The following is a 20,382-nucleotide window of genomic DNA, read 5'->3' as shown; positions in this document are numbered from 1 at the left end:
CATGTTAAAAACACAAAAAAAGACCATTTTCATTTTAGTGGGTCTTTAAGTTCAAATAATTGAGAGTAGGTCTAGGCAAATGTAACACAAATGTTTGCATTTTGAGATTTAACAGGCCTCATACAGGAATGTGTCTATGTGAGTCCATGGATTCGTTGGGGAACTGAGGGCATGTGTTTTAAACAATATTGTGATCTGAAAAAATATAAAGAAAACAAAAAATGTATTTGAAGGAAATCATCAGCGCACACAGGATGAGAACAGTCCTGCTCCAGTACTAGGACCTACAATTTATGACTGAAATTTGACACTACAGAAAAGTATCTGTAAGTATTTACAATTATTTATTTATTTTTTGTAACCTTTTGTTTCTTGACCAAAACAAAGTAAATGATCTTCTCTGCTGCAGAACACTAAACAAACAACTCCTAAGTAGGTGCAGTTATATTCCTAAGAGTTATGCATGTTTTCTTTTTCCTCAGAAATGTTCTGTTAAACCCAAAATCCACCAAACTCAGAGCGTCACAGTAAACCAGTTCTGTGTGCCTTTGAAACAAGTAATGGAGGTTTGTTCTGTGGAAGTCAGATCAATACATCGATGAGGCAGAGGTCTGTAGCAGCCATCATCAAACTTCCCTGTGCTGTGGGTGGGGTCCTTCACCTGAGGGACTGTGGGGGGGGGATTAAACCTTACCCAACAGAGCGAGATTTCCACAGAGCTCTGATGACAAAGCAGTTTAGTCGACACAAAGTCCTGTGGGACACGTGAGGCAGCGAGAGCTCAGCAGAGCTCATCCCCCCCCAGGTTGACGGTGTGAGTTTTGGATGACTCAGAGAGAAGAGACAATCAGCAGAATTCCTCCGGATTTCATAGTATTCATGTCAGGAGATCATATGGACCGGTTTCGGATGAGTGTTATGCAAAATACGAGCGCTTGCTTGTGTTGTGCTAGTGACACACGCAGAGGCTGGGCGCATCGATCGGCGCCAGCTGCAGTGTGTGTGTGCGTGCGCTCTGACCCTCTTGTGCAGTGGGGTGTGAGAGCAGCGGATGCTGTTTCAGGGTCATCGCTGGTATGGACTAAATGGACCAGTCCAGGGGGTCGGTCTGTCACTGGCGGCCGCCCGCCCGCGCGCTTGTCACATCACTACTAGGTCACACAGAGCACTCTGTGATGCAGCTTGACTCTGATGGATTGCTGCTATCGACCTCTGGTGTCTCTTTGCACCACTGTGATCACATTCTGTGCGTCTCAGAAAAACGTGGGGGATGTCACATCCCACACCCAGTATAACTGCCTCTGACACTTGTGTCAATTTTCCGATTTTTGCATTTTCAGGTGAGTCAAAATCTTGCCAAAAATCCTGAAAAGTTGAGTTTATATTAAAACAGTTTGAACAAAGTTCTGGAACTACACAACCCTTCAGAACAATGTTCCAGATCATTACTTAATAATAATCATTGCTGACAAACTGATTATTTTACGCTAAAAAAATGTTTAAAGCAACTTACAACTTTTTTTTCTTGAGATAATCTAATGTGTAGCAGTTCATCCATTGTTTTAAGCTAGGTTATTGTCATCTACTTAATGCTAACGCTAGTAGCTAAAGTTAGCTTGTCATGGGGCTATTCTGTGCAAAATGATCCTGGCTAAAACTAGCATGCAGTTTTAGCTCATCTGTTAAGTGCTTGTTCCAAAAGTTAGCTTTTGCTCTGACTTTCTGTACTAATGCACAAACGTTTCTGGTAGTATGTGCTATCACAATTGTAATTAAATCTACTTTTGTTTTAAATAAACCATTAAAGTTTTCATCATTAGAACACAGTGGATTCATAACAGTCGTCGTATTGATTAGGTTTTCACTTCATAAAATCAGTGACGTCATATTTTCCGTAAAAACTAAAAAGTAGTGAGCACGGCATCCAAAGTTGTTCTTTTTTAATCCAGGGCACTAGACAATTGTACTTCATAGTTTTTATGGAGTAGGGCGAACATTTGGACAAAGTATGTGACTTGATTATGTTGTGCTCATCGCTAAAGCTAATTTGTTGTTTAGCTATTTAATGCTAATGCAGCTGCACAAAGCTAGCTTGTTTGTAGTTCTTCAATGCTGAAGCCCCTGTTTTATCACTTCATGCTAATTCCCCTGACCAAAGCTAGCATGTATTTTAATTAGTCAATAGTAAAGATATCTTGTAGTGTGACTAATCTGTAAAAATGATCCTGGCTAAAGTTAGCTTTTTTTTTAATTAGTCAATGCTAAAGCCCCTGTCTATTTATACAGCTAGCTTGTTGTTGAACTACTTGATGGTAATTATCCTGACCAAAGCTAACATGTTTTTTAATTAGTCAATAGTTAATGTTTAGCTAGTCAGTGTTAATGCCCTGACCGATGCTAGCTTGTTGTTTATCTATTCCTGTTGATAATCCTGACTGATGCTAGCTTGTTTTCTGGTCAGCCTTTTTAGGATGGTGCACTGAAAAAAAATGTATAGTTTCAGTAACTATATTTAATGGTGTTGTAAGACAGATCATTAGATACCACTAGCCTGAAACTTCTTGATTTTCCCAATAAAGTAAGTCTTTATTTAAAAAAGGAAAATCCAACACATTGGTGTTTTCCAAATATAAGAAATTAAAGAAATTAATGATTGGATTTTAGGAAGAACATTTTTTTCACCATAAGTAGATTGTAGGTTAATTCATTACATTATTTTATGATGGTACAATGTTTTGGTAAAACTGCAGACTCAGTGAATTTGCATAGATCTAAAGAGGGTTACTTTCTGCTTTCGGTAATGTTCTTCTGTTCACATAACACTAATAGTTTAGGGTCTGAGAACAGCAAAATGAACAAAACTTTTCAAAATTTCTCATTTTATTATAATTCAGATTTTCATTCCACTTTAATGTTTTGTCTTACTCATTTTTCTAAACTAATGTTTTGTAAAATACTAAAATATTGAGTTTTTAATACAATCTTTTTGATTAAACTGCCTAGTTTGTCCACGTTCACCTTTTTTATTCTTCTTGTTTTATCTTGTTGTCCTCTTCATTCGTCACTCTGTCAGTTCACCTTGCTAAAAATTGTTCAGTCAGCAGTTAGGAAGCTGCGCAGCTGTGACAAATGCTTCTGATTGTGAAGGGGAAGCTATGAAAGACTCAACTGCAAGCTATGAAAATTCAACTTTTAGATTTTTGAAGAGCATAATTCTGAGGCCCGGATTGGTCCAGGATTCCCTCCCCTGCTGCCTCTGCTCTGAAATGACTTTGCTATGGAGCCTCAGAGGGATTGATACAGAACTTTAAAGTGGTCGGCTTATAGTCCAAACCAGAGCTGCAAAATGCCAACAGGGTTTTGTTAATCAATGGCTGATTGAATTTTGGATCTGTAAACACAAAACCCAGCATAAATACTCACTCGACTGTTGGTGGTTGTGATCACAGCACTTTACTTTTCTTTATCTCATTGGAGTGTTTGCTGCGATTAAAGAGATCATGCTTTTGCTTGAATGTAGATTTTAGGTACTTTATGTTTAAGAATAATGTTTTCAAAATTACAATTTTTACTTTAAGTTTGACTTTATATAAACTGAATAGCTTCAGCATTTAACAGAGATAAAGTTTCATGATGAATTATGCTAATTTACTATTTCTTTGACTGATTTTGGTTGTTGATGCCTTCTTTTGAAGTTTTTATTCAAAAATAAAATAAAGTATTTAATTTTAATAAAAGATTTTTTATTAAAAGTACTAAACCAAAGTCGCTCTTCAGTGGAGGACATTGCTCTGACTGAACAGCTGATCCATGTAAAGACAGTGTCACAGCCCCTATGTACATTTTGCACATGTTGCATGGATGAAAAATGGTCATCCGTAAATATAAAAAATGAGAAAAATTGTGGTCTTTTACGTGAAATTTTCACAGATGTATGATACGGGACAACGTTAAAACCATGGAAAAAGTTTGAATAAACCACGCAAAGAACACGTAAACCTGATCTTTATTAAATTTCTTTAATATGACATTCAGCACCATGGACAGCACCCACTGTAGACTCTCGCAATCCTTCGTTTTAATTATTAAACAGTTGGATTCCCCTGGTCCGCACTAGTTCTAAGTCAACTTCTAGACCCCAGCCAAGGAAGCTGCAGCAGGGGAGATCTGTGTGAAGGGCCCAGAGTCACATCTGCATCCGCCGTAACCGGACCCCTCCCATGACCCACCTTCCATGCGGTGCGGGGCACCACCCTGCAGGAGACCCTCTTTCCCCGCCCGGACAATCCAGACCCCAGACATATGGACTGCCAGAGAAGAGATAGATCGGATGATTTATGTTTCTGTCACACAATACGTGAATGAATTAACCGTTCGTGATTGTTGCGCTGTTTACATATAGGCAGTCCATTAGTCATTTTTGGGTCAAATACGTAACTTTAACATTATATGTGCGCCGCATATGAGATATAAAAGTTATACATCAGTAGTACATGCATGAAAATGCATGCATGAAGCCCAATGAGGCAAATTTTTTTTTTGTCATTTTGGGCTATATAAATAAAATTGAATTGAATTGAAAAAAAAGTCTGCTAGACATGCATGAAACGGTCGTGGAAAGCCACAAATTTGCGTATGCATCTCTCAAAACTAATTTCAGTCAAATTGCGTATAAACTACATAAAATTTGCAAAAACTCATTAATTTTCAACTAACCCAATATTTTGAACAGTTAAAAACCGAATTCACGTATATCGCGCACATCGACAAATGACTAACAAAAGAAACACTTTTTTAAATTTTATTTATCCAGGCAGAACAGATTGAAAACAACATTCCTATTAACAATTGTGTCCTGGCAAAAGGCTTTTTAGAAAAGAAAGAAGGAGGTTACAAGAAATAAAATTAAATAGAATCAGAAAACAAGAAAATATAAAACCCTAAAATCGTTGCACTGTGTGACTGCAACATTTATCTTTGAAAATAGTCATTAAAATGGATTATATATCTAAATTAAGTATATCTTTGTGCATGTGTGTAATTTTGGTCTTTCATGACACATGAAAATTGTTCGTATATGTATTGTTGGTTACACAGCCTTGAAGCAGCAAAGGACCAGCAAAGATTTTCATTTTAAGCCACTCTGAGAATTTTTAAGTTTTGCAGCAAAAAGATTAAATATGACAAATTTAACATTTTTCAGGCGATAAATGATTCATTTTTGCCCCCAAATCTCAAGCAAATACAGCAAGATTTGAAATATGATTCTTTATTTTGGAGCTAAAACACATTTGAAGCTTTAAGGTTTGTTTTCTTCGAATGTCTGGATTAAACCTTCATCTGAGAAGTAAATGATTGTTAATAATCCAAAGTTGAGTGTGTTCAAACCCCTTTCAGAAAACAGAGTTCTGGGGGTTCAGTCCGGTTCTTTAACTGCAGACAGAAGGGAAAGAAAAAGCCTTTCAGATGAAGGCAGTGAGGTTAAAGCTCAGACCAGCAGGTCCGCTCACATTCATGTGTTGCTGCTCTGAATCATAGCAACGCGGCGGCGGCGAGCGCAGAGCGAGTGGGAGTTCACTTACGCAAGCCAGGATGTGGAGAAGTGTGTGTCTGAGTGCGTGATGTCATCCTGTCCCTGGAGGGGCTGGGGGGGCATCAGTGAGCTTTGTGGGCTTTCCAGCCTCCGGACTCCTTACTTGGTTGAGTGGACTTCCTCTGTACCGTGACTCCCAGCGGTCCTAATGCCTCGGCGTGGGCGCACAGTTGTGCACAAACAGCAGGGTGGCGTCATCTTGAGGTGGAAAATGTGACCGCACACGTGAACCTCAGTTATGTGGCGTGGGGGGGGGCAGCTGCCAGTACATTAAGAATGCACAAATGTGTATTGTTTCTGTTTGTAGTTCATGTTTCTTTATGGTTTTGCTGGGATGTAACTGAGAACAATTTTGTCATCATTTCGAATGAAATATTTACAAAGAACATGTTTTTTTTCCCCTTATCCTTTACGATGACTTTGATTTAACAAGATTCCTCCTCTGAGGACTTAAAATTCTTATGTAGAGACATGTCAGATCTCGTAAAACAGGTCACGAGGGGGGGGGTCACTGCAGCTGCTTTAGTCGTCTCTTTGTTTACCAAAAATGTAAAATTAGTGAATCTTTTTATTTTTACTAACTGCATCAATTCAAACAGTAAGTTTTGATGCTGACATGTTTGTGTCCAAGTGATTCAACTGTAGATAGCAGTGGATGCAGTTTATCATTTCCTTACGGAAACTCGGCTGTGAAGTTTCTTTTTCTTTTTACTATTTTAGAGGTCAGTTTTGTGAACAAATTTAGGTGATGGATTTGCTTCAACCTGCTGGTGGGTTTACATGCCGAGTTTGTATAAAAATAATGACAAAAAAACTGTGTTAGCATATAACTATTTAGAACACATTATTTTGTTAGCTTTATTTTTCTAAAGAGCAAAGACTTTCTTGGTCTCATCTAATACTAAATAGGATTCTATGCTGGAAGAACTGCACAATAGTACTGGCATAAACGATTATTTTAATAGTCGACTAATCACTGATTATTTTTTCAGATTATTTGACTAATCGGGTCATTCGCAAACTGGATGTAAAGCACAAATCTTAACCAACATTAGCTTTAAACTTACTAAAAACTGGGGATATAGCATTACCTGCGATAATGCTAGTGTGAATTCTGGAAGCTGAATTTGACCATTGAAGATTTGGAAATTGAGAGGTAAAATCATTGAAGCTGATAGCTGAAAACACTGAAGCTGATAGCTGAAAACGCTGAAGCTGATAGCCAGCTAAAATACTATTTGAATGCCAAAAAAACGGGAAAAATCCTAAATTAACCAAAATAGCTAGCATGTAGCTGAAATATTAGCTAAACACCAAAATAGCCTAAAAAACCTTAATAAATGCCAAAATAGTCCAAAAAACTAGCAGAACGCTATTATAACTTTCACATTAACTACACTCCGCCTCCATATAATATAAAGTAACGACTAATTGACTATTAAATTAGTCGTCAACTATTTTAATAGTCTATTAGTCGACTAATCATGGCAGCCCTACTGCAGAATAGAATAAATGTTAATTTTTAGTGTAACACAGAAAAAGCGACATTTCGTTGGTTCAGATCAGGTGATTACAGAAAAAAAAAATGATATTTTGTCAGCTCAGGTCAGCTGATTTTCAGAGAAAAATCAGTATTTTGCCAGGTGTAGTTATACAAATTTGAACATTTGTTAAAACTGAATTGAAAGAGATAAAACAATTAACGTTCTCTGTCCAGTTTGAAGCTCATCTTGCACACTAAACTCTTACAGTTTATTCAAATTTAAAAGCTGATAGTTATGAAAAGTTTGTAGAATATCATTTCATCCTATAGTTGCACAATTCCCGCTTTCGGCCAGAGATTGTTTCTGGTGCCATCTTGCATGTGACTAGCGGCCCCTCCAGTGAACACAGAAGGGTGAAGTAGGTGAGATGCAGGCGTGTTCTGTGCTATACCTGCTATAGCCTAGCTGAGGAAATTAGACCGTCAGTGTAGTTTGTGTGGACATCTACGGGCTCTTACGTATCACACATTTGGTCAATAACAGGCCAGTACTCATACTTTTCTAATGACTACATTGTTAGAAAGGTGAAAGGACAGCATCACGTGTACGTCATAAGTGTGTGGAACTTCTGTTAACCTTTTAAATACTTCACGATACACCTACCACATGCACCACAATGGCACATTCCATGTTCAGGAGGTTATTTGAGATGGTCTCACCTGTGTCCTCTCTACGACCCTCCACGGATCCGGATACCCCAAAAACCTCCAGTACTCGTACAGGTCACCTCCTGTACCATGTGACCAAAGCTCACCGGAGCAGTTTCTTCTCCGACTCTTTAGTTTACTGGACAAAGATCAGAGAAGACTCTCCTTCAGTCTCAGCTGTGAGAATCTGCTCTCCTCATGGAAATAAGGCCTTCCTGAGTAAATCTGCTTTTCTTTTGTTTATTTCTCCAACACTTCATTTTCTCCTCACAACAGGAACATCTTGAGCTCTTCCCTCAGTTTGCTGCTCACTCTGATTCTGCCTGCATCCGGAACCTGGCAGACGATACTCATTATCTTCCCTTTCTGTTGTTACTCTGTGTCTTAGAAAAAAAAAAAAAGAAAAAAGTCTGCAATTATGCCGGTGCTCTTGCAGAGAGCCAAGCCTCTCTGTAATGAGAAGATCTCCTGAAGCAGGACTGGCTGCTGTAGACTTTATGTAAATGCCAGAAGTTGCTTCAGTTTGTTTTGTTGCTGCTGCATGAAAATGAAGTGTTTTGTTTGAGGGATCCGTCCACTGAAAAACTCTGCAGGAGAGCTGCAGCGATTGTTGCTGCTTAACTGAGAGAGCCGCTTTCAGGATGAAAGCAGCCGAGGAAACGGATGTGTTTGGTTTTGATCTTCGCTCGCCGCGTTCGGCGCCTCTCTTCCAGCGATTTAAACTGGTAATCAGTGGGATGATTGTTTTGTTCTTCGTCCTCGGGCTAAGCAAGAGCACGTCGCCCATTTATCTAGATTTTTTTTTCTCCGCATCAGTTTCCATTCATAAAAGCAGAAACTACTTCTTGCTAAATTCAGAGAAAAAAAAACGAGCATTTAAAAAAAAAATTCTCCTCTTTTTGCAATAAATCCTCTGGAGATTATTGTGCGTCTGCAATCCTGGATCTAACATGTCACCAGAACAAAAAAAAAGGTCAATTCTTTTCAAATTTAGTGCTGTAGAACTCTGTTTGTGGGTGTTACGATGGTGTAGTGGTTAGCACTCACAGCCTGGTTCAAATCCCGGCTGCTGCCTTTCACTGTTGGTTTTCTCCAGTTTTCTCCCACAAGCTAAAAACATCCTTCATAAATTAATCTGTGTTATTACATTGCTCCATTGAGTGAAAGTGAGTTGATGTAACCTCACCGGGATAGGCTCCAGCAACCCCATAACCTTTAAAGGGATTTAGCAGGGGTTTTTTTTGTTTGTTTGTTTGTTTGTTTACGTAATTGTCTTTATTTTAGCCTCATTTCAAACCAAAATCTAATTATTCCACGTTTTTTGGATCATCAAAATGTCCAAAAACCGTGTCACTTTATTTGTGGTGTAGAAAAAGGAAAGTTAATCTTTCAAAACCTAAACAAAACCTTTTTATCAAAAAACGGGGAAAATTGCACTAATATTTGGAAATCTACTTAAATTAACAAATATTTTTAACATCTAAAGCTTTGTATTAACAACCCAAAGAAATAATAATAATAAAATAATAACTGTTACTGCGTATTAAGTTTAGTTATTTTAATTAACCGACCCCAGCCCCGCGTGAGAGAAGAAAACAGCTAAATAGCTCTCACAAGAAAAAGTTTGGGGATCCCTGGTGTAAACAATGATTGAATAAATGAAATGGTTTATTTCAAGCTATCAGGAATAATACATGTAAAAAATAACATCATATTGAGTCACAAGTAGATCACTTGAAAGGGAGTGGGAGGAAGCGAACTTATATAATCCCACCCCGGCTCCACCATACCATTTTCTCTACATGAATTATCAATATCTGGTTTAGGACTTAATATCAAATATTTATTCTCTACAATAATAAATTCCGGTCATGAAGAATCATTTGTATCATTGATGTAATCAAATTTCAAAACATCCACAGATAAATCATTTATATTAATCACTAAAAATAATCTAAATATTCTCATTAAAAGACAATTTGTGCAGAAAGTACAAAAGAATTACTGTAATAATACAAAAAGTAATTTAAAAAAAGAAAAAAATAATTTGTGCAGATTGTATTCCTCAAATAATTATTGTAATAACACAAATGTAAGAAGTAAAAATCATCTTTATTTGTTAATTTAAAAAAAGACTTCTTTTTCCTTTAAAGAATTTTTTTTAACAATATTCTCCTTAACCCTTCCGCTCTCCTTAGTTTGTTTACATTGAAAGTGGTGTCATCTGGACCCCCCAAGACAGTGCGCTGAACTTTTCTTTATCTTTGATTTTTGAGTTTCACTAATGTCCATGACAGACATAAAATCCTGTCCACCTTTGTCATGGAAGAAATCACATATCAATATGTGGTTGGAGTCAACTGGACCCCAAAGAGAGCAGAAGGGTTAAAACGATTTGTGCAGATCGTATTTATCAAAGGATGATTATATTGATACAAAAAGTAATAATTTGAAAAGGAAAAAGATCAGAAATTTGAGCAGAATCAGTGCTACATCACAGTTAAGAGCAGTTTAAGGCCACGTAATCGTTCTTCGTTGTTATGAGTGACAGACTGTGAAAGTCTCATTTCAAGGGAAACGTGCTCAAGTTCTGCAGTTCAGAATCAGGTCAGAGTTCACATTCGGCGGTTTGTTGAGTTCACATTTTTACATTTTGCTTGAATTAAAGGTTCAAACATGTGTAACCCCACAGTTCTCAAAGTCGTTCATGGATTGTAAGGTCCGGTGGTCCGAGTGGTCTGACGAAGATTCTGGAGTTCTGGATCCATGTTGAATGGATATGTTTCCTCTTGAGCTGGAGCCTCGCGTACAATGATGACTGAAAACACACAATGAAAACATAGTTAAAAATATAGATAATTTTGTACAGTACAAATTCTGTAAATATAGTTTTACTACACAAACATTACTTGTCTTATTAAAACAAATTCAATCCATACTATTCAATACATTTTGAATAGTATATATTTTTGTGATGGTTTATCAGAAATAATTTAGTAAATTAGATGAATTAGAAAATTCAGTTGAATAAGTTGTGTATTGTTTGTCCTGAAGCTGACGTTTGTGTCGTCTGTGTTCCTCCTCAGTTTGCTCGCAGTACTCCCGCGGCGTCTTTGCGATCTTCGGCCTGTACGACAAGCGCTCGGTGCACACGTTGACGTCCTTCTGCAGCGCCCTGCACATCTCCCTCATCACGCCCAGCTTCCCCACCGAGGGCGAGAGCCAGTTCACGCTGCAGCTCCGGCCGTCCATCCGGGGGGCGCTGCTGTCCCTCCTCGACCACTACGACTGGAACAAGTTCGTCTTCCTGTACGACACCGACCGAGGTGAGCGAGGGGTCAGAGGTCATCAAACCAGAGATCTTTCCCTTTGATACTTTTATTTTAAACCAAGAAATTCTTTTAGATTGATTTACTCTTTATAATTTTAACCAAAATGACCGTCTTGAGACTTTATGCACACAAAGCTATGAATGACAGAGACTAAAACAAATATTGAAGATGGAATTTGATGCATTTAAGCTCAGATATTTTCCCATCGTCCGTCTGAAACAAACCTCTTGTTTTCCTAGAATCCCTTTAGTCTTTCAGTTAGAGCCTGAAGGAGAATTCTGTCTGAGTTCAGGAGACTCTGCGGTTCCTTCCATCAGCAGAAACTCTCCTGATAAGCAGGTCCTGTCAGCCTGTCTGCAGACGCACAAACGTCCTGTCAGTGATGGACATGAGAGCAGCGGCGGCAAACAAAAGGGATTTTGGCCGCAGAGAGGCTGATGACCCGTGAAAGGAGGAAAAACTTTGTAGATAAGGAAGGAAAAACAACAAAAACCTGAAGAGTGAAAGAAGAAGTCTCAGTTTAGTTAATCTGAATGTTAAAACCTCTTAAAAAGACAGTTTCTAAATGTCTTTAAACATCCACAGTAGGGCTGCGCACAATGAATTGATTAGTCATGACTATGTGGACTTCTAAAATAGCTAATAACTAATTTAATAGTCGTTTTTTTTATATCTCAAAAGTGGGGCCACAACTAAAACTGCAGACAAATCACATGGGACCCACTCGGCCCTGCTGGCTGGGTAGCGGTGTTTGACACAAGTAATTGTTTTAAAAGCCTAATGAGAATACAAATGTGTCATGTAAACACACCAGTTAGAATACTCGGACACATTTGTATCAAAATCTCCTTCCGATTGAGATGGATGGATTGTACTGATTTTGATCTAATCGTGGTGCAGGTAAACAATTGATTCTGATCTGGTTTTTACGTCATACATTGACAGTATCAATCCAAAAGAAACTTCTAAGTGCAAACAGGACCAGCCTGCAGACTCCAGAGAGCTGTTAACTGGGAGAACCGTGTCTGAGCTGTTGTATGAACTTTTGAATGCAGAAACGCCGTATTCCTGTGAAACCGTGCCAACAATCATGTGAACTACCAATCGAGTCCAGAATAAAAAAATGCTTATGTTATTCATAATCATAATACATTTTATTTGTTTCAATGGACTCAAGGTCACTTTACAGCAGAAAATATACAAATTTATACAATAGTGTCATTTAAGTCTCTAAGGCTAAATCTTGCTGCTGGTCACAAGTATTAATATAACCCTTCCTCTGGGTCGGTGTGTCCAAGAAAAAAGTCCAGCACTGGCTGCACATACTAAGTGTTTGCAAACAGACACTTAAAAAAATAATAATCATAACGACAAAAACAAGCCCAGAAGATCATCTCGCTAACCGCTAGTGCTGCCACAAACGATTATTTTAATAGTCGACCTATCACTGATTATTTTTTTCCGATTAGTCGACTAATCGGGTCATGGGGAACCTGGATGTAAAGCACACTTAATACTTAGGACACGTATTAGTTTCAATCTTAAGTTTTCAGTTGACATCTCAGCCTTTCTGACGTCTTCATAACATCTTATTCAGCAAACAGAGACAAAAGCGTCAAAATCTAAATAAATCGGCTGCTGGAAGTTTTAAAGAGTTTCAGTTTTATATTCCAGTTTTTTCTTCTTTTCATCTTTTTTGTGTTTCTCTTTTCATTTCCATGGCCTCCGAGTCCACACACACACAGGCACAGTCAATAGGTTTGTACGCATTCACCCCACCGTGTCACATTTCCATTACAAGACAGAAAGGATATGGGCTGCTGCCTGGATCACATCTCCACATCTCTGGCTTTCACACATTTTCCAGAAGGTAGGCTGAGCTCTCCCTGCTCTCCCTACAGTGAATGTTTGAGCATGTGTGAGTCCACGCCGTATCAGGATGGCCTTTAAAAAAAAATCTCATTCCCTGCCTCTTCCCCCTCTTATCTGGGGTCATACATGCTTGGCTGGGTAAAAAGCCTCCTCTCCTTTCGACAAAACCCACCTGTATCTGATGGAGTGTTCTCCAGAAACACAACACGGCTTCCAGGTTGTGAGATCACATCTGGCCTGCAGATCCAAGGACGCCACGTGACTTTAATGCAGATCTCAGGTTTAGGAAGATCTGAATTTAGGATTAAACTCAGCTAAAAGCAGCGATCAAAAAAAAAAAAGAACAAGCCAACGTGGAAACAATTGAAGGTGACTCGGCTGATGCAGAAACATCAGTGTTCTCGACAGATGATTGACAGGTGACTGAAGCAGGATTTCTCCATTGTGCATCATGTTCCTGGAGATGAAGGCTGGCATGTCGTCTGAACACCTGGAAGCCACTTAGCCAATGAAAACGTTTCCTTGTGTTCCAGATAACTCAAAGACGTTTCTATTGGATATAGAGGAAACTGTTGTGCTTCCCTTCAGTGCTGCCACAAACGATTATTTTAATAGACGACTAATCACCGATTATTTTTATCATGCACAAACTGGCTGTAAACCGCACATCTTAACTATCATTAGCTTTAAAATAACAAAAAAAATAGATATATAGCATTACCTGTGATAATGCTAGCTGTCAGAGGAATTTGGCTGCTGAAGATGCTAAAACTGATAGCTGAAATCACTGAAGGTGATGGCAGAAAACGCTGAAGATGATAGCCCGATAAAATATTAGTTAAGTGCGGTATTAGCTTTAAAAAACGGAAAAAACCCTAATTTAGCCAAAACAGCTAGCATGAAGCTGAAACATTAGCTAGACTCCAAAATAGCCTAAAAAACCTTAATAAATGCCAAAATATTCCAAAAAGCTAGCATAACACCATTATAACTTTCAACTTTACTACACTCTGACTCCAGAAAGTAGCGACTTATCGACTATTAAATTAGTTGTCGACTTCCCTTTAACGTCTGAACTAAAGGATCTTTTTAATGTTTTTAATAACAGCCTTCTAAATCTGAATTTCTGCTCCCACAAAGGTGACAGACCATAGCAACCACTGAGTTTTCCTCATGTTTGGGGCTAATAAACATGCATGGGAATTTTCACATCTCTGCCTTTAAGTTCGGTTTCAGCTTTTCCCTAGCAACCAGAGTTTTCACTTCATGACTATGACATTTAATGACATTTAAAGGTGCTTGCATGCTTTAAACTCCACAATCAAATAATATTTTATTTCTATGATGGTCTTTTCTGATTTCAACCTCCAAATATTAACTATAACCTTTAATATTTTAAGTGATTAGATTTCGTATGTTCATTTAAACATGTTTTTAATAATCTGACTTCAGCAAAAGAAACACACAACTTTACTCTGAGGTTCCCATCAGGGTGAAATCTCTGACGTTTTTCTGTCTTGAGTCAAAGAATGTTGAAAAGTATTTTTTATCACTTTAGAGATACTAATGTTATTTATTAATTCTGCTAATCTGTTCATTTTACCCTCAGATGTATAATGATTTGTTGACTTCTCTTAAATTATGGGAGACATTTGATTTTTTAAAGATAAGTACAGATATTTTGGGTATAAAAGTGTAATCTTGTCTTTATTTCAAGAAGTAGAGCCACAACTAACGATGCCTCAGTCTGACTCCTACCATCAGAGAAAAAGTTTAAACTTTTTTTCTGAACAAATGTATCTTTTTACAGTATTTAAAGTTTGGTTTCTTGTAGAACTCCTTTGTTCCACATCTAGAGACATTTTCTGGTCTTTAGAGAGACTTTTTCTAAAGTAGTTGCTGCATTAGGCTCCTCCCACATCCCAAATCAATGTTTTTGGTCGATTCATGGATTTAAACCCCATTAGAAAAGTAAAAGACAACTTATGTGACCTTTTCTTATCAAGTTTAAAGAAAGAATACTCACTACATTCAATCGTTTTTTACATCCACTTTGGGGTCACAGAGTGGGCGGAGCATCCAAAGAAATGTTTCAGCTGGAACGTCTCATTCCTTTCCAGAGGGATTTACTGTGACAGGAGACCACAAACGCTTAAGTGAAATAAATATAACCCTCGTGCTCTCTTATAGGGTCCAGATGACCCCACCTTTACATAGATTTTTGTTCACTTAATGTTTAACAAAGTCGTTTTTAGGGAAGGTTTCGCTCAAAGTCCAAACTTTGAGAAAGTAACTAAATACATCACTTATGAAACAAAATATGCTGCAGAGCTGAATTATCAACATTTAAATTAATTTTTATTAACAGACAAAAATCTTTGTTACTAAACACATGTTCAAAGTGTTTTGAACATTTTTTTTAATAATGTAATTCCCTTTTCCTCCCATTCTAATTACAGGTTTTTTGGCAGTTTGTAAAATAAATCATTTCTGTGTTTAGTGCATTTGTACTGCAGCTCATTTTCTTTCCTCGGGAGTTTGTGGTTCAGCCTGATAGAAACAGACTCCTAATTGTCATTAATCTTGTAAATAGAGACGGAGCTGGCAGAGACGATTCTGCAGTGGAGATAAATAGCAGAGAAGCAGCTGCTCACAAATGAATTCTGCTGGTACTGTTCTAATAGATGCTGAGAATCGGTGTCGTTTTTGGTCCTGATGGGTTGTAATGTGGAATGGAGTTGGAAAATATTGATGAAAAAAAGCTCAACTCCATCTTCTGCCTGATCTGTGAAGAGATAAGAGTAAAACAATTCTTATTTCTGACACTTTTATCCAACCAAATGCAGAATATTTACTTTGATTTATTTGATTTTTGTTCCTTGAGCAAAAAATAACCATAAAAACCATCAAAAATCTCTTTGTTCAGTTTCATCATGACTTCATATCAACACATATTTCTGTGTTTGCTGAAAAAGTTGATTTATTTCTGCCTGAGACTGAAGGTCCTGCTGAGAGCGCTGACCGTGGTGCTGAAATCACGCATCATCTCCGTTCAGCTTCAGCTTACTGAGTTTGAGTTTCTCCTTCCGTCTGACGCACACGGATGAATGTCATAATGCAGGATAAACATTTTCTGCTGCAGGACAACTTGAACTGCAGATTTTTGACATCATTTTCTGGAGGTGGAGCAGGATTTGTACCAAGAGATGTTTAGAAGTGCTGATGTAAAGGAAACTTTAATCCAAGATGGCCACCAGGGGCAGTACAGCAGAATGAATGTTATCATGTGTGTTCTGTCTTCATTAGAGGCGGGATGTTTGTGGGTTTGTTTCCAAAAACATTCACTCCAAGCAGCAGTGGATGCAGTTTCTTTTTTATTGACAAAAATGCAGGAGTAAAGACCACGTCTTTCCTTTTCTTCAGAAAGAACGGCTCAAATGAAAACATGTTTAAAGCGGAATTTTCCTCTACAGCAGGCGTGTCCAACTCAATCTCACAGGGGGAAAAAAATCCAAAACACTTTAGCACTTTAGCATAACTATGGACTTCATATATAATGCTGTAAATGCTGTGAATGTGAATGCTGTAAGCTGAATTTGGTCGCTGAAGATGCTAGTACTGATAGCTGAAGATGTTAAAATTGATAGCTAAAAACACTGAACGCTGAAGCCAAATGCCAAATCAGCCTAAAACACTAAAAAATAAAACGTATTTTAGCCAAAACAGCTAGCACGTAGCTGAAAAAAATAACGTAACTTCAAAATATCCTAAAAAACTGAAAAATCCTAAATTAGCCACTAGCGTGTAAATATTAGCTGAAGCTCCAAAATAGCCCAAAAAAACCTAAAAAAAAGCCTAAATTAGCCAAACTAGTTAGCATGTAGCTGAAATATTAGCTCAACTCCAAAATAGCCTAAAAAAATCTTACAAAATGCCAAAATAGTCAGAAAAGCTTACAGAATGATCATTTTTGAAACTTTAAAACTGTAACTTTTTAACATAATTATGAATAATTAAAAGTCAGGAATATTTTCCAGAATAAATCAAATTAAACCTTAAATTTCAATATTTTACTCTCCATAAAATATATTTTGTCAAAATTATACAAAATAGAATTATGCTCAAAATAATATCGAGCCATTAATAACAATTAAATAAAATCAGGTATCGGTGGTAAAAAGTCCATTTTTTGTCACTATTTTTGTTAGGATTTCATTTAAAAATTAATCAACTAAAATCAAAAATCTAATTTGGAATGAGAAAATCTGAGATTTCTTTTTTTGGGCATATCTCCAAGCCCTAGTTGAGACCCTAGAAATGCCGTCCTGCTTGGTACTCAGCATTAAGGGGCCGGATTGGTTCCCGAGCAGCTGTGTCTGCAGCTCGCCGCTCCCCCAGGGGATGGGTCAAACATGGAGAACAGATTTCACACATCCAGGTGTGAGCTGCTAAAGATGCCAAAGCTCTGGTTGTGGCCCAATCTCAATCCTCCCTCCATCTGTCTGCTGTTTTATGGAGGGGGGGGCTCAACTCTGATCATTATGCCAGTGACTACCCCCCTGGTAGGATGTGAGCGTGAGGAGAAGGAGAAACTCCAGAGGGAGGTGGATGAGGAGATCCGGGGTGGTTGGGGCGGACGCTAATGGACCGGGGGGGTTCCAGCATTCCCTGCTTCCCTGCTTCATGCAGACCAAATAATTGTATATTTGAGCTGAAAGGCAAAATATCAACCGTAAATTCTGCAGCTAGTAGAGCAGAAATCTACAATCTAAACTAAACGTTTGCATATTTTTACTTACATTTCTTTTACTCCGTTTTACAAAACAAAAAGCGTCTCAAGCTCTTAGACTGCAGCTCTATTAGTAGTTTCCATAACTCCAGGAACAGAATGAGAATGCTGACATTTTTCCGTCTTCTCGATTGAAGCTTTCTCTCTGTACTTTTTTAAATTTGTGAATCTTTCGAATGACTTTCATGTTTAGAAAAATTCTAAAATAGTTATATTGTTGCACTTTTTCCTTCAGATTTTATCCCAGCTTCAGTGGAAATGTTTTTTTCTTCTTTCCTGGGATGGAACGGCTCAGGAAGCCGGATCTGCTCTTCAGTTACGGTGCAGAGCTGGAGAACCTCAAAAAGACTAAATCTTAACTCTGCTGTAAAGCACTCGAGCCTGAACGTCAGCAGAGCTTCCATAAGAACACATGCAAGTGCTTTTGCGAGTGCTCCTGGCTGAGAGCTGCAGCACTTTGGCCTGAAGACTTGTTCATGCGCTGCAGCGGGCTTTCATCCACTATTGACTGATGCAGAATCAGCCCACGCACGGCTGAACGCCGTCAATGAGCGCCCGTCTGATTCCTGCGCTGAGGCAACAAAGGCCGGGATGTTGGACAGACGGGATGTCAAGATACGGAGAGAGCGGCTCCTCTTCGTTTGCTGAGGATTCCCATAAATATTTACACGTTGAAATGATAGAAGACGAGGAAAACGTGGAGGATAGGAGGGCGGGGGTCCAGAGGGGGAAGAAAGAACTAGGTCATTCAAGGTGACAAAGGAGATAAAGAAATGAAATTTCACATCAGAGAAAACTTCATATAAATAAATAAAAAAAGAAAAGGAGCAAAAGACCAAACGTCAAAGAAAACATTGGAAAACAGGAATGAAATTATGGACAAATCAGGAAAAACAACCAGAATAGATTGTTGGAAAAGCATGAAACAGACAAAAAGAGAAATTACAGGAGCAAAATAAAAGAATGTTTGGGAATTTAACAGGAATTTATCAATTTTTAACCCACTTTTTCCCGTTTGGAGACACTGGGTTGCTGGAGCCTATCATTGCTACTGTCAAATGAAAGGTGGGATTTACCCTGTTCACTAATCCTTCACAAAATCATAAGCCTTTTGTCACAACTGCTCCTTACAGGTGGATATAATGTGGGTGAAGAATGGTCTGACCTGGGCGGGTCACGCCGACAGATGACCCTCAGGAAATGTCAAGGTCGGATCCGGCCCTCCAGATCATTTTATTTTATTGTTATTAATGACCCGATGTTATCTTGCGCTCATTTCTAACTTTTATAATTTAATATATTTTTATGGAGAGTAAAAATTTGAAAGTTCTTTAAGGTTTAAGTTGATTTATTCTGGAATAATATTCCTGCCTTTTTATTATTCATAATTATGTTGAAAAGTTATGGTTTTAAAGTTTTAAAACTTGGCATTCTGCTAGCTTCTTGGACTACTTTGGCATTTACTAAGATTTTTTAGACTATTTAGAAATTTTGGCTAATATTTGAACTGCACACTAGCTGTTGGCTAATTTAGGCCTTTTTTCAGCTTTTTAGGATATTTGGAAGTTTAGCTATTTTTTTTAGCTACGTGCTAGCCATTTTGGCTAATCTAAGTTCGTTCATTTTCTTGACCGCTCTGTCCCTTTCGGGGTCGCGGGGGGGTCAGAGCCTAACCCGACTGCTGAGGGGCAATGGCGGGGTCCACCCTGGACGGGTCGCCAGTCTGTCGCCGGGCCGCTAATCTAAGTTGTTCTTTTTAGTTTTGGCATGTAGCTGATATTTTAGCTGGCTATCAATTTCGGCATCTTCAGCTATCATCACTAGCATTTTCAGTGGCCAAATTCAGCTTATAGCATTCACACTAGCATTATCGCAGGTAAATGCTATAGTTCATAATCATGTTTAAAAATTATTAAAATTCATTTAATTTTCAACAAAAATATATATATATATAATTTTTTCCACTTTAGTCAATTCTTAAGGTCTCAAACATCAGGGGTCCAATTTGACCCATTAACATTCACGATGAGGGCAGCTTTCAAACACATCACTAAGGTTCTCCATAGAGTTCTTGGAGAAAACTCACTCATGCACAAGGAGAACGTGCAAACTCCACAAAGAAAGAAGCCAGATAAGGTTTGAAACTGTGAGGCGAGAGTGCTAACCACTACACCAACGTGCAACCCTCTCAGAGGAAATAAAAGAGAAAAAAATTCAAAGACGTTGAGGAATTATAATAAATAGGAGAAAATAGACAAAGAATAAGGAGATAATCATGAAAGAAGAAAATCATTCAGCGGAAGGAGAGACAGAGACAGGAGAAGCTGACTGAAGAGGAGAAGAGAGGAGGTGGCTTAGAGAGACGGACATCCTCTAAAAGTATTCCTGCAGATGTGGAGCCACACCTGGTTGAACTGAACACACATCCCTTCCCTCCATCCAGCGCTCGGCTTGGCTCCAAGCCGCCCCGCATTCATGACCCCCCTTCCTGCAGCTGTGTCTTTGATTTTGATGCTGACTGCGGCTGGCTGCCGCTCCACACACGGCCCGCGGGCGACACATTTATCAGCTGGTAATCAGCCGGCCTTTTGCTCGCTTTGCTGCC

At 38.4% G+C, this 20,382-nt stretch overlaps 1 protein-coding gene across 6 annotated transcripts in view; it reads left to right on the top strand.

Moving 5' to 3' along the window:
• gria4b (glutamate receptor, ionotropic, AMPA 4b) overlaps nucleotides 1–20,382 on the top strand; it is a 166,448-nt gene that overhangs the window by 64,088 nt on the left and 81,978 nt on the right. For all 6 annotated transcript variants that reach the window (XR_004949060.1, XR_002918622.2, XR_002918621.2 and 3 more), the window contains exon 3: nucleotides 10,871–11,110. Coding sequence is in view for 3 of the 6 variants with exons in the window: in XM_024266175.2 (XP_024121943.1) it covers nucleotides 10,871–11,110 (240 nt within the window). In the remaining 3 variants the exon portion in view is untranslated. The remainder of the gene's footprint in view (nucleotides 1–10,870; nucleotides 11,111–20,382) is intronic.

This window comes from Oryzias melastigma, linkage group LG14 (genome assembly GCF_002922805.2).
Source record: "Oryzias melastigma strain HK-1 linkage group LG14, ASM292280v2, whole genome shotgun sequence".
NCBI classification, from domain to species: Eukaryota; Metazoa; Chordata; class Actinopteri; order Beloniformes; family Adrianichthyidae; genus Oryzias; species Oryzias melastigma.
This window is presented reverse-complemented; position numbering and strand designations above follow the sequence as displayed.